Source organism: Chiloscyllium plagiosum, unplaced genomic scaffold (assembly GCF_037043375.1).
Source record: "Chiloscyllium plagiosum isolate Xiang-an unplaced genomic scaffold, Cpla_swu_hap1 HiC_scaffold_21, whole genome shotgun sequence".
Taxonomy (NCBI): domain Eukaryota; kingdom Metazoa; phylum Chordata; class Chondrichthyes; order Orectolobiformes; family Hemiscylliidae; genus Chiloscyllium; species Chiloscyllium plagiosum.
In genome coordinates, this window is record NW_028270159.1 from 16,279,035 (window position 1) to 16,292,043 (window position 13,009).

Here is a 13,009-nt window from a genome sequence, read left to right on the forward strand (position 1 = left end):
CACAACATCCTTCCGATGTAACTAGTGGAATGCCACAAGGATCAGTTATAGGGTTTCAATTCTTTACGATCTATATTACTGACTTGAAGGAAGGGCAGAGTGTAATGTATCGAATTTGCAGATGATATAAAAACAGGCAAGAGGGCATGTCATGATGAGGACATAAGCAATTTACAAGGGAATAAAGGTAGGTCTAAATGATTGGGCAAAATTTAGCAGAGGGTACTTAATTTAGGCAACTTAGGTCATATACTTTGGGAGGATGAATCAAATGGCAGATTATTATTTAAATGGTGTGAGACTCCATAAAAGTGCAACACAGATTGATTTGGTTATTCTTGCACATGAAACACAAAGTTAGCATGCAGGTGCAGCACGTAATTTATTGTGAGTAAGTTAGAGTTTAAAAATTGGGAAGTTCAACTAAAACTGTATAGGGTATTGGTGAGGCCACATCTATAGACCTGTGTAGAGTTTTGGTCCCTGTATTTAAGAAAGGATATCTTGCCACAGACGGCAATTCAAAAGAGATTCACAAGAATGATTCCTGGGATAAAGGGTCTGAACTATTTAGAACAGCTAAACAGTTTACACATTTATGCATTAAAGCTGAGATGAATGAATGGTGATCCCAATGAAAAGTGGAAGAATGAGCAGGCTTGAATGGATCAATGTTTGATAACGTTCCACTAGTGAACTAGGGGATGTAGTTCCAGAATAAGGGGCATTCATTTCAAATTTAAGTACAAGGAATTTTTTTTCTCAGAATGTCGTGAATGTCTGGAATTCTCTTATCCAGAGAGCTGTAAGGCTAGATCACTTAAATATTTAAAGAGGATGTGGAACAACCTTACAATATCAAGGAATTGAGAATTATAAAGAATTGGCAGGAAAGAGGAACTGAGGCCTAGGGCAGATCAGCCAACATATGTTGGAATAGACCTAAGGGGCCAATGAGTTATGTCTGCTCCAATTTTTAATGTTCTAATTTTAAAGCAATTCTCCAAGATCTGCACTGATCTACAAGATGAAACATCTTTCCCAAGTGTATCTTGTCATGACAATTCAAGATTTCATACACTTCACTTGGGTCACCCCTCACTCTTATAATACCAGTAAGAACAAATCCAACTTGTCCAACCTATCCTCATAAGACAGTCCACTCGTTCCAGGTATCAATCTAGCATCTATAGAGAGAAAGCAGAGTTAATATTTCAGGTCCATTGACCCTTCTCCAGAACTGATGATAGCTGGAAAAAAGATGGTATATATGGGTTGGGGTGGGGTGGAGTGGTGAGTACACAATAAGCAGAGACAGAGCCCAGAGAAAGAGAAAGACAAGCGGACAAAAATATGGATAATGGTAAGCCAAGGAGAAAGAAAAGCTGATAATAGGGACCATTTATAGGTGAAAATGGATTGGGTCTGCTGAAAGCAGCCCATTTAATGATAGGGCCTGGGGTGGGAGGTGTAAAGAACATAGAAGAAAGTCTTCAGGCCCTAAAATTATTACATTTGACATTGAAGTCTCCAGGTCCCCAAGTGAAAAATGAGATGCTGTTCTTTCAGCTTGCACTGAGCTTCGTTTCATGTGGTTGACTCTCAGGGCCCCCTAAGTATGTATATATTTGTCATACCAAGTGACATATTCCAGCATAGAACCATGTCACACAATATTATTCATATTTCTGCCCACATAAATAACACAAAATACTTGTGGCCTGTGATCTTGAATGATCCGGTTCTCAGATTATTCATAACTTCTTCATTTTGTGCTCAGAGATGGTCACAGTGATAAATTGGGATAACTGCTCCCTAAATTTTCATTTTGGAAGTGTGTGTGGGAACCTAATGCATTATTATTAATGTTTGCCTGGCACTGCGCAGATTGTGTTTCATTAGGTAGTCTCTGGTGTCACTAGAGATAGAGAACACAACAAGAAACTCAGTGATTTACCTCCCACCAGTGGTTTGAATTTATTGGGCTATGAGTGGGATTTAAATCCTGTCCCACAACATATTTTGTACATTAAGCAATAACCTAGACCATGAGTTATTCTGGTCACATTCTCAGAATCTTATTTTATTCAGAAACATATTATGGGCCCCCGATGATTGCTTACCTCTGTATTTCTCACCTCTGTATTTCTCGTGCTTGGGGTAAATATGGATGCTGGACATAGTTGAGGGATGTCGTCTGTTTTCTGGCTATCACAGCTCTACAAATTGACAGTAAAAGTAGCCTGTGAAGGGAACAGAAATAGTTCAGCATCCCACAAAATAAGGAAAGATTTCAACTTTACTGCTGGCAATTTCTATGAATGGCTCAATCTTCTCACAGTTAATAGCACCGATATAGTTCTGGTGTACTGTGTTACAAATTCCATCCATTTAATAATTACATACCACACACTGGGATCACTTTGCTGGAATGCTTTATAAAGAGCTTTGCTTTCTGTGAATTCTGCACATTGGGAGTGAATTAATGTTGCCAACCTCCCTGGATGGGTCGTCAGTCGTCAGTTATGGCCTAGGAGAACTTTGTCCTTCAAATTTTTCACAGCAATAGCAGCTTCTTGTTCCCCTCCCCTGCTCCAAGATGTCACCATAGTGAAACCTCAGGCTCTGGGCTCCATTATTCCTTTCACCACTACAGTGAGTGGCAATAGGCAGGGGGTAAGGGAGAGCAGCATCCGAGGAGCAGGAACATTGATGGTTCAGGCAGAAGCCCTTCCTCATGAAAGGCTTTTGTCTGAAACATTGATTTTCCTGCTGCTTGGATGCTGCCTGACCTGCCGTGCTTTTCCAGCACCACGCTAATCTCCAGCATCTGCAGTACCCACCTCTGCCCAGTGGGAAAAGGAGAGACAGGTGAATAGAGTGTGGGGCAGGCATAATTTCCAGCAGGGCTGGGAACATTAGCAGCATGGGGCACCTGGGAAGTTAGCACTGTGAGAGGGGCAACCAGTAAAGCTGAACAAAACCTGGGTCCATATTTTGGTGCATAGTAAAAGCATGTTTCTTCTGGTATTGGAGATGGAGGACAACAGACAAAGACCAAGGATTCACACTGGAAGAACCAAAGGGGAAGAGAGGAGAAAGGTTTTTGTATTGAGAGCTATTATGGGGTTATTCACCATGAATGGTTATTGATCCACAACAGCTATTTTTATTCTTTCCAAGATTGTTACCATTGCTGCCTGGGCCAGAATTTGTTATCCTTCCATAAGTGAGAATTGAAGAGGTGGTGTTGAGCAGTCTTCTTCCATTGTGCAGTCCAGTGCTGTTCGGAAGAGAATTCCAGGTTTTTGACCCAGCAACAATGAAAGATGGATGATATATTTCCATGATGGTGCATAGCATAGAGAAAAACCTGCAGGCAGTAATGTCTTGCCCTTGTCCTTCTAGACAGTAAAAGCCATGGGTTTGGAAGCTGCTATTGAAGTTTGATAATTTGCTACCATGTTTCCTGTAGTTGGTACACTCTGCTACCACTATGTGTTGGTAATGTAAGAAGTGAATGTTTAATGTGCTCAATAGAATGATGATCAAACAGCTGCTTTTTCCTGGATGGTGTTGAGCATCTTGTGTTATTGGAGCTGTATCCATTCACGCCAGTACAGGATATTTCATCAAAATCCTGCCTTGTAAATGGTGGACTCACATTGAGGAGTCAGGAGGTGAGATACTCACCAGAGAATTGCCAGACTTGGATCTGTTCTTGTAACTATAGTATTTATGTGTTCAGTTAGGTGTCTGGTTAATGGTAACTTCCAGGATGTTGATGTCAGAAAGATAATCAAATGGAGATGTAGGATAAATGCAATATATCTTGCTGATATCACATTATCAAACCATCTGTGATCAAATGGTGCACATAGAGGGAACACAGGATCAGGATACCATTTGATCAAGTCTCCAGGAATAACTCCAGCCAGGGAGGACAACTCCAGAATGGATAGGAAAAGATTGAACATTGTGGCTTGAGCATAACAGTTTCTCACTGGGAAGGTTACACACTGTTGCTTCTTTGTTAGAGAAGTGGTGAGTTCATTCCAATTCCAAGCTCCTGATTTTTGGACGAGCTGTTGGATTTAATGTTTTTTGAGTTGAAGTTATGCCACAGTGAAGCCTAGTGCCATCAGTGACACAAAGTTAAATTGACAGCTGCTGCATTTTAAAGTATAAATAAAGCTAAAGTTTTGCTCTGAATGTGGGAATTCTGAGAACTCGTTGTTTACACAACACTGAGGTCAGGTTGACCCAAGTGGGAATATCTCCCCACATGATTTATACACTTTTCAAAGTGACTGACTGTAAATTGATCCAACTTCAATCTCTGCCTCAGTCTATGAAATAACATACACCCACAAACCTTGCAGACCTGAAAGGCAAGGAAATAGGCAAGATACTGAGTACAAACTGTAATCACATGTAATTTATTCCACACAATTTATTCCTTGAACAACCTTCATATAACCCTCAATATTGCCTCACCTGATCTGCAGCAGAGTTATGGCAGTACAAAACCAGATCACTATCTGTTGTTACAAACTCTCCCTGTTATTCAATTCATAACAATCAGAGCAACAACCGGATAAGTAGCCCACTTCCAATTCAGAATAATGTGAGTGCCACAGGTTAGGCAGTGCAGTGGTTATCACTCGCTTTCTCTAATCCCTCTAACTATTTGTCATGGAACCCATGGCAACAACCTCTGCATGAAGTCCTTTCACATGGGAGGCTGTTGTACTACCACCACTGCATGCTTCTGGCTAACATGGAACTTCTTATCACTTGCTGTAAATATGCTGGAAGTGATTTGCAGGTTGATAATTAACCTGTTGGGTCATGTCACAAACGTATCTTCCATGACTATCAAAGCCTGGACTGGGATCCGAATGTGGGGCTTTTGGCTCCAAGGTAGGGGTGCTACTTATTGCAATGCACGATGGTCATGGGGGCCAGTACTGAGCAGCATTGAAACCAGCCACCCTGGTGACACATGCCAGGTAATGAGAACACGTACACAGTGGCAGCATCCTATTTGGAGATTCTTTTCTATTGGGCAGTCAGCGGGGAGCAGGTTGTAAATTAAATACAAAAACTGTATCAAAAAAACCTTACTCTTGCTTCCAAGTTGCATCGAAGCTGATGTAGATAGGGAGGGAGTCAAGCATAAAGCCCAGCCATTGCTTTACTGAGAGGACTAAGAGTCAAAGCACTATTGTGGAGCCTTCTGGTTCCAGATAATGGCCAGACCAGCTGAAAAATGGACAGTCCATTACAAAACTATACTGTCTGTTAGTAAGCTGAGCTGTCCACTACAAAACCAGATTGTCCACTACTAAACCAACTACTCGCTACTAAACCAGATGGTCCACTCCAAAACTACTTGGTCCACTACAAAACCCCACTGCCCGCTTCAAAACCAGAAGTCTACCCGCTGTAGGTGATTAAGGGAGCTGTAAAAACACTGATGAGCTGTGATGCATATGTCTGGCAGTACAGGAGATGGACAGTCACTGCAGCAAAGCTTTCTCTCTGCCTAAGGTTCTTTACAAGGAAGACAATGTAAGCTCTTGGTCACATTATTTGACTACTGTCCACATTCTCAGAATTAATTACCAAGACTACAAATGGACATTGCAGACTAGTAATGACACGACAATCCTCATAAACTAGCTGAAGACCTTTGGGATGTAAAGGTCAAATTATACAGGCCTGTAAACTCAGTGCTGATCCCAGGAGAGCAGGTTCCCATTGAGTTTTATCCCCACACAGTATCATCAGGCCCTGACTTAGAAATACAAAAGAAGCCACCCAGAAAGTCAGTGTTGTCGCAAGCTGTGATAATAATGGGCAAGATTCAGTACAAGATTCCAGTTAAAATATTATAAAGCTATATATCGGAAACATACATTTAATAAAAACAGAATGCTGCAATTAACCATAGGGAGACATGCGCACATGGGATATTAAAGAAAAGATTTGCATTTGTATAGCACCTTTCACAACACCAGGATGTCTCAGAGTGGTTTTACAGACTTTTATATACTTTTGAAGTGTGATCACTGTTGCAATGTAAGGAACGTGGCAACCACTTTGCGGAAACCAAAATTCCACAAAAAGCAATTTGATAATGTCTCTGAAATTCTTCTTTTTGTAGTAGTTCAGTTCAATTTTAGCATTCAAAATATAAGTGTAATTTAGCAACTCAGTGTTTTGATGCACTTAGAGCAGAGGCAGCATGGAACCCTTCAATTGTGGAGAATTACCCCTCCAAGTGCCATCATGAGCAATCCTTAATAATGACTGAATGGAGACTTCACAATGTCAGGACTATGTAGGCCCTTTGTGGTAATTTTTCTGCAGCAGTGAATTTTGTGCAGCAATGTAAGAATCATTGATTAGTCCATTTTCATGACTTTGGTTAAGAAATAAGTAATGAATGGGACATTGCTAAGAATTTAAATCATTAAAACCACTTACATTTTGCAAGTACATTCATATGTTGTTTCTCTGCGTCATTTCATCAGCTAACACACCAATGAATGTCTGTGAAAAATCGTTTTCCAGACTATTTTAACATAGATTGTTTAACACAGACATGTTTATTTTACACAGTGCATTAGTTGCAAGCGTGAAACAGAGAACACTGTTTCAAAAGTCACTGGAGTCAGGGAAAGTCCCGGATGATTGGAAGATCACTGTTGTAACCCCCTTGTTCAAGAAAGGATCAAGGCAAAAGATGGAAAATTGTAGGCCAATTAGCCTAACCTCGGTTGTTGGTAAAATTCTAGAATCCATCATTAAGAATGAGGTTTCTAAATTCTTGGAAGAGCAGGGTCGGATTAGAACAAGTCAACATGGATTTAGTAAGGGGAGGCCATGCCTGACAAACCTGTTGGAGTTCTTTGAAGAGGTGACAAGTAGGTTAGACCAGGGAAACCCAGTAGATGTTATCTACCTAGACTTCCAAAAGGCCTTTGATAAGGTGCCACACGGGAGGCTGCTGAGCAAGGTAAGGGCCCATGGTGTTCGAGGTGAGCTACTGGTATGGATTGAGGATTGGCTGTCTGACAGAAGGCAGAGAGTTGGGATAAAAGGTTCTTTTTCGGAATGGTAGCCGGTGACAAGCGGTGTCCCGCAGGGTTCATTGTTGGGGCCACAGCTGTTCGCATTATATATTAATGATCTGGATGAAGGGACTGGGGGCATTCTAGCCAAGTTTGCTGATGATACAAAGTTAGGTGGACAGGCAGGTAGTACTGAGGAAGTGGGGAGGCTGCAGAAGGATCTAGACAGTTTGGAAGAGTGGTCCATGAAATGGCTGATGGAATTCAATGTGAGCAAATGCGAGGTCTTGCACTTTGGAAAAAAAAATACAAGCATGGACTACTTTCAAAACGGTGAGAAAATTCGTAAAGCCAAAGTACAGAGGGATCTGGGAGTGCTAGTTGAGGATTCTCTAAAGGTAAACATGCAGGTTGAGTCCGTGATTAGGAAAGTGAATGCAATGTTGTCATTTATCTCAAGAGGGTTGGAATATAAAAGCATTGTTGTGCTACTGAGACTTTATAAAGCTCTGGTTAGGCCCCTTTTGGAGTACTGTGTCCAGTTTTGGTCCCCACACCTCAGGAAGGACATACTGGCACTGGAGCGTGTCCAGCGGAGATTCACACGGATGATCCCTGGAATGATAGGTCTAACATACGAGGAACGGCTGAGGATCCTGGGATTGTATTCATTGGAGTTTAGAAGATTTAGGGGAGATCTAATAGAAACTTACAAGATAATACATGGCTTGGAGAGGGTGGACGCTAGGAAATTGTTTCCGTTAGGCGAGGAGACTAGGACCCGTGGACACAGCCTTAGAATTAGAGGGGGTAAATTCAGAACAGAAATGCGGAGACATTTCTTCAGCCAGAGAGTGGTGAGCCTGTGGAATTCATTGCCACAGAGTGCAGTGGAGGCTGGGACGCTAAATGTCTTCAAGGCAGAAATTGATAAATTCTTGATGTCACAAGGAATTAAGGGCTACGGGGAGAATGTGGGTAAGTGGAGTTGAAATGCCCATCAGCCATGATTGAATGGCGGAGTGGACTCGATGGGCCGAATGGCCTTACTTCCGCTCCTATGTCTTATGGTCTAACATGAATATGTTCAGAGCTAACTGTACTACTTAAACCATAATTAGTTTTCTGCAGGCAACAGTTGAGCTACAAGGGAGTGGGTGGCTGTCCTGTCCAAAGCCCTCCACTAGCAATGCTTGGAACGTAAGTCTAAGACACAAGAGTGAGCCAGGCATATAGATTCATACAGTCATAGAGATATACAACATGGAAACAGACCCTTTGATCCAAATTGGCTCTGCCAACTAGATATCTGAAATAAATCTAGTCCCATTTGCCAGCATTTGGCCCATATCCCTCTAAACCCCTCCTATTCATATACTCATCCAGATGCCTTTTGAATGCTGTAGTTGTACCAGCCTCTACCTCTTCCTCTGGCAGCTCATTCCATACATACACCACCCTCTGTGAGAAAATGTTGCCCCTTAGGTCCCTTTTAAATCTTCCTGTCACTTTAAATCTACGCCCCCTAGTTTTGGACTCCCCCACTCCAGGGGAAAGACCTTGTCTATTTACCCTATCCATGCTCCTCATGATTTTATAAACCTTTATAAGGTCATCGCTCAGCCTCTGACGCTTCAGGGAAAATAGCCCCAACCTATTCAGCCTCCCCCTATAGCTCAAATCCTCCAACCCTGGCAACGTCCTTGTAAATCTTTTCTGAACCCTTTCAAGTTTCACAACTTCCTTCCTGCAGCAGGGAGACCATAATTGCATACAGTATTTCAAAGTGGCTTACCAATGTTTTGTACAACCACAGCATGACCTCCAAACCCTTATGCATCTTCAATCTCAGTCTTCTCCCATACTGTGGAGAGACATTAGATCTCTGTTTGCAATGCCAATAGCACAGTCTATTCAACAGGGTTTTCTTACATCATGACTTGTTTTCAGCTTCATAAAGAAAGTTTTAATGGAGTCATTGAAACCTACTGCACAGAAGGAACCATTTGTGGGCGGCACGGTGGCACAGTGGTTAGCACTGCCTCACAGCGCCAGAGACCCGGGTTCAATTCCCGCCTCAGGCGACTGACTGTGTGGAGTTTGCACGTTCTCCCCGTGTCTGCGTGGGTTTCCTCCGGGTGCTCCGGTTTCCTCCCACAATCCAAAAGATGTGCAGGTCAGGTGAATTGGCCATGCTAAATTGCCCGTAGTGTTAGGTAAGGGGTAAATGTAGGGGTATGGGTGGGTTGCGCTTCAGCGGGGCGGTGTGGACTTGTTGGGCTGAAGGGCCTGTTTCCACACTGTAAGTAATCTAATCTAAGCCAGTAATCTAAATCTAAGTAATTTCTGCTTTTCGTAAACATGTTGTCCCTTTGAAAAAGTAGTTGCCTTCATCCCCCATCCTCTGCATTTTGTCCAAAGCCCTGAAAGTTCCTCATCCCCAAGCCCTTGCCCAACACTACTTCTAAATTAATTAGAGAATCAACACTTTTTAAGTTAGAATTTCAAGATCTGACAATTCTGAGGGAAATCATTTCTCATATATCAAAACACATAACTTCAATACCTTGTTTGGAAATTAATTTAAATGAGTTTGTAATGGACCAATTTTATGAGTTGTGCAAAGTGTTTGAAATGTAATGGAAAAATCTGTTGACAACTAACTGTGTATTGTATCTAACTATGACAACTAAGTATTGGAAGTAATTCTGGGAATTTTATAATAAGAAGGATATTGTTTAGTTAAAGGATGCAGAGAAGCAAAGAAAATAAATCCAAATTAAAAATTTAAGTTATAAAGGTAGTGAAGATGTTAAGAGAGCAATTGGAACTTTAAAGATTGTAAAGGCTCCAACGCTTAATAGTTACAGACTCATAGAGATGTACAGCACGGAAATAGACCTTTTGGTCCAATTTGTCTGCACCAACGAGATATCCTAAACCGATCTGGTTACATTTGCCAGCACTTGGCCCATTTCCATCTAACCTTTCTTATTCAGGTACCCAACGAGGTGCCTTTTAAATGTTGTAATTGTACCAGTTTCCACCAGTTCCTCTGGCAGTTCATTATAGACATGTATAGACATGCAACACTCTCTTTGGGAAAAGTTGCTCCATAGATGTCTTTTAAATCTTTCCCCTTTCACCTTAAACATATGCCCTCCAGCTTTGGACTCCCACATCCCAGAGGAAAAGACCTTGGCTATTCACCCTATCCATGTCCCTCACTCTTCTATAAGCCTCTGTAAGGTCACCCTTCAGCCTCTGATGTTCCAGAGAGAAAAGCCCCAGCCAATTCATCTCTCCCTAAAACCCAAACCCTCCAACCCTGGTAACATCCTTGTAAATCTTTTCTGAGGTCTTTTAAGTTTAACAACATTTTTCCTACAGCAGGGAGACCAAAATCGAATGCAGTATTCTAAAAGTGGCCTTGCCAATGTTCTATACAGCCGCAAAGTGACATGCCAACCTCTATACTCAATGGACTGAATTCAAAAATATGAAACTGAAGAAGAGAAAAAGGAAACTCTATTTCATACTTCAAAAGACTAATAGACTTGTGGAATAAGCTGGCAAATAAGGCCTAAGGAAACTGAATAATTATCTAAAAATGATTAGTGGAATTGAGATCTTTCAAAAGAGGCTTGTAGGAACTTACAGCAATCTCCTTCTCATAAACCTTCATCTAAGAGTACAGCCCAGTGGTATGAGAGTTCCTTTAATAATGATAGATATTGATTCTGGCATGGTTTTTTAAATTAAATGACAAAAATGCACAAGCCACTGAACTGCTTACAATGATTCACATCTACAGAGGCGTTCAAACTAAACAACAGTCCAGTATTTACTAAATAATAGATCCAATACAAAATAGAGTATTAATCCAAACCTTAAAGCACTAAGCCCCAGTCAATTCTATCTTCCTACAAAGTGTATTTGTGTCCAGTTAAAATATCCTGTGAATTAGTCTGTAACTAGCCCAAGGGACATCTGTAGGGACATTAGATGAAAGTGACAAAGACAAAACCTGACCAGCATTTTCCTTCCTGTTTCTCCCAATGTTCCTGCCCACTTCTCTTCTCTTTTGCTGAGGGTGCTGACTATAGTCAAAGTATGATACATTAATGTGGGCACCAGAAGCTTGTTGGCATCTAACCAAAGTGGCTATTCTTTGGTAGACATGCCACTGTACGCAACGTAGAGTAAGCTACATTGAGAATGAAAGAAGAAAATTAGCACAACTAAAATTTATTAAAATTAACTAAATTAGGAGACATATATGACTTCTTCATTAAAATTACATTTTATGGTTATTTTTTAAAGCAAATTCTCTGTGCTGATTTGATAAGGTTAGATTGTCTACAAATCCCCTCCTTACAGGAGTATGAATCTCATTGGGAACTAGTATTGCTTAAACATACTTAGACAAGAACATGCAAACTACTTTCATTAAAATCTAGAGAGTTTGCTGTCAGTTTAGAAGTACCTGTTGGTTGTGAGCCTGTGTCCCAGGTATGGAGCAGATCTCTCCGGCGCTGTTACTGAAATAAACCCCGCAGACTTGTCTCCCCTTTTGGAAACTCTGAAAACGGATGTGACAGTCAATGGCTGGAGTGTCTCAGACAAATAAGGACAGTGGGAGCCTTGTATCAGTTTTGAACAAGCTGAGCTTCAGTTGCTTCTCTAAGGGAACTCTGGACATCAGAAGGGGTGAAGGTCAAGTGATGAGAAGAATGCTATGGAGAGCTGGATAGAATGGTGCAGTCAGAAGGGGCAAGTCGAAACTGAAGTGAAGTACGGCACACACAGTGGAAGCTTGTTGGAGATAAAGGAGGGACCAACATTTTTAAAGCAACTGACCTTGCAGCCAATCAGATATGTATAGTAATTGTGCACTGTATGTGTGTCTGTGTCTGGAAGGGGGATGGATGGAGGGGGAGGGATTTGGTGTTACTCAATTTGGTGCTGAATTGAACTCTTTATTCCAAGGAAAGTCTTTACTTGAAATAGAAGAGTTATGGCAAGTTAAAAGCTCAGGACTATGATGAGGGATTCCACTTCGAAGGTTAATCTGCTTTCTCACTGCTCAATCTTTTCCAGTGTTTTCTGTCTTTATGTCAGTTTTCTTTTCATTTGTGTTTTTCACTTCATCTCTGATTCAGAAAGTAATAGGCTGCAGGCTTTCACAGACAGTGTACTGCTGGAGAACTGACAATGGTGATTGACTGCTGTCTACTGCAGCTCCAAACACAATAAAATTAAAAGTGCAAACTCTGGAACTCTGACAAAACAAAGCAAAAATGTGAGAAATGCAGGGTCATTGGTGAAGGGAATATTACTTTGTCAGAGAAAACTCAGATAAGCAAGTATTTTTGTAGTTTGTTTCTTTCACAGATACGATTTCCTTGAAGGTTAGAAAGGGTTTCGAAAATCTGTTCTTTTTTAGTAACCTGGTTTAGTAGGCCTGGGCTCCCTAGGTTGCTATGACTACCTGACCTAAATATACAGGGCTGAAAGATTGAACAAACAAGGTCAAGCAATGCCAGAAATGAGAAAGTCACAATTTCAAATGGTCGAGTTTCTAATTCTTTTTCGACATGCTGTCCCAGGAATCTTGATTTGGATTTGCCTTAGTTTCTTTATCATTTATCTTTCTTCATCATTTATCTTTTGCCCTCCAACTGTCCTCCTGATGACGATGATTCCTGCTACAGCACAGTTACATGGTCGTAGAATGCTTTTCAATAAATCATCCAGGCAGCTATTCTTTGTGAATGAATCTGGACAGTAGGTCGTTTGGCCATGAAGACTAGCACAGCTCAGCAGCTACTGTCCTTGCATAGACCTTGTAGCAAGGTTTGTTGCTAATTGTGAAAGAGATGTTGATAAAAATTCAAATGGAATGGAACAAGGTCTGACAATATCTGTGG

General features: G+C 41.2%; 1 protein-coding gene across 2 annotated transcripts in view; it reads right to left on the bottom strand.

Annotated features, from left to right (window-relative positions):
• The window catches only part of LOC122564918 (SH2 domain-containing protein 3C-like), a 189,707-nt gene extending 177,862 nt beyond the window's left edge, over positions 1-11,845 (bottom strand). The window contains exons 1-2 of one of the 2 annotated variants that reach the window (XM_087998325.1): positions 11,566-11,845; positions 2,139-2,243 (exon numbers count right to left, since the gene is read on the bottom strand). In XM_087998325.1, coding sequence (XP_087854451.1) covers positions 2,139-2,181 — 43 coding nt within the window. In that variant the 5' untranslated portion in view covers positions 2,182-2,243; positions 11,566-11,845. Of the gene's footprint in view, positions 1-2,123; positions 2,244-11,565 lie in introns of both variants that reach the window. The other variant, XM_087998324.1, reaches the window with a different exon arrangement.
• Between the last annotated feature and the right edge of the window lie 1,164 nt (positions 11,846-13,009).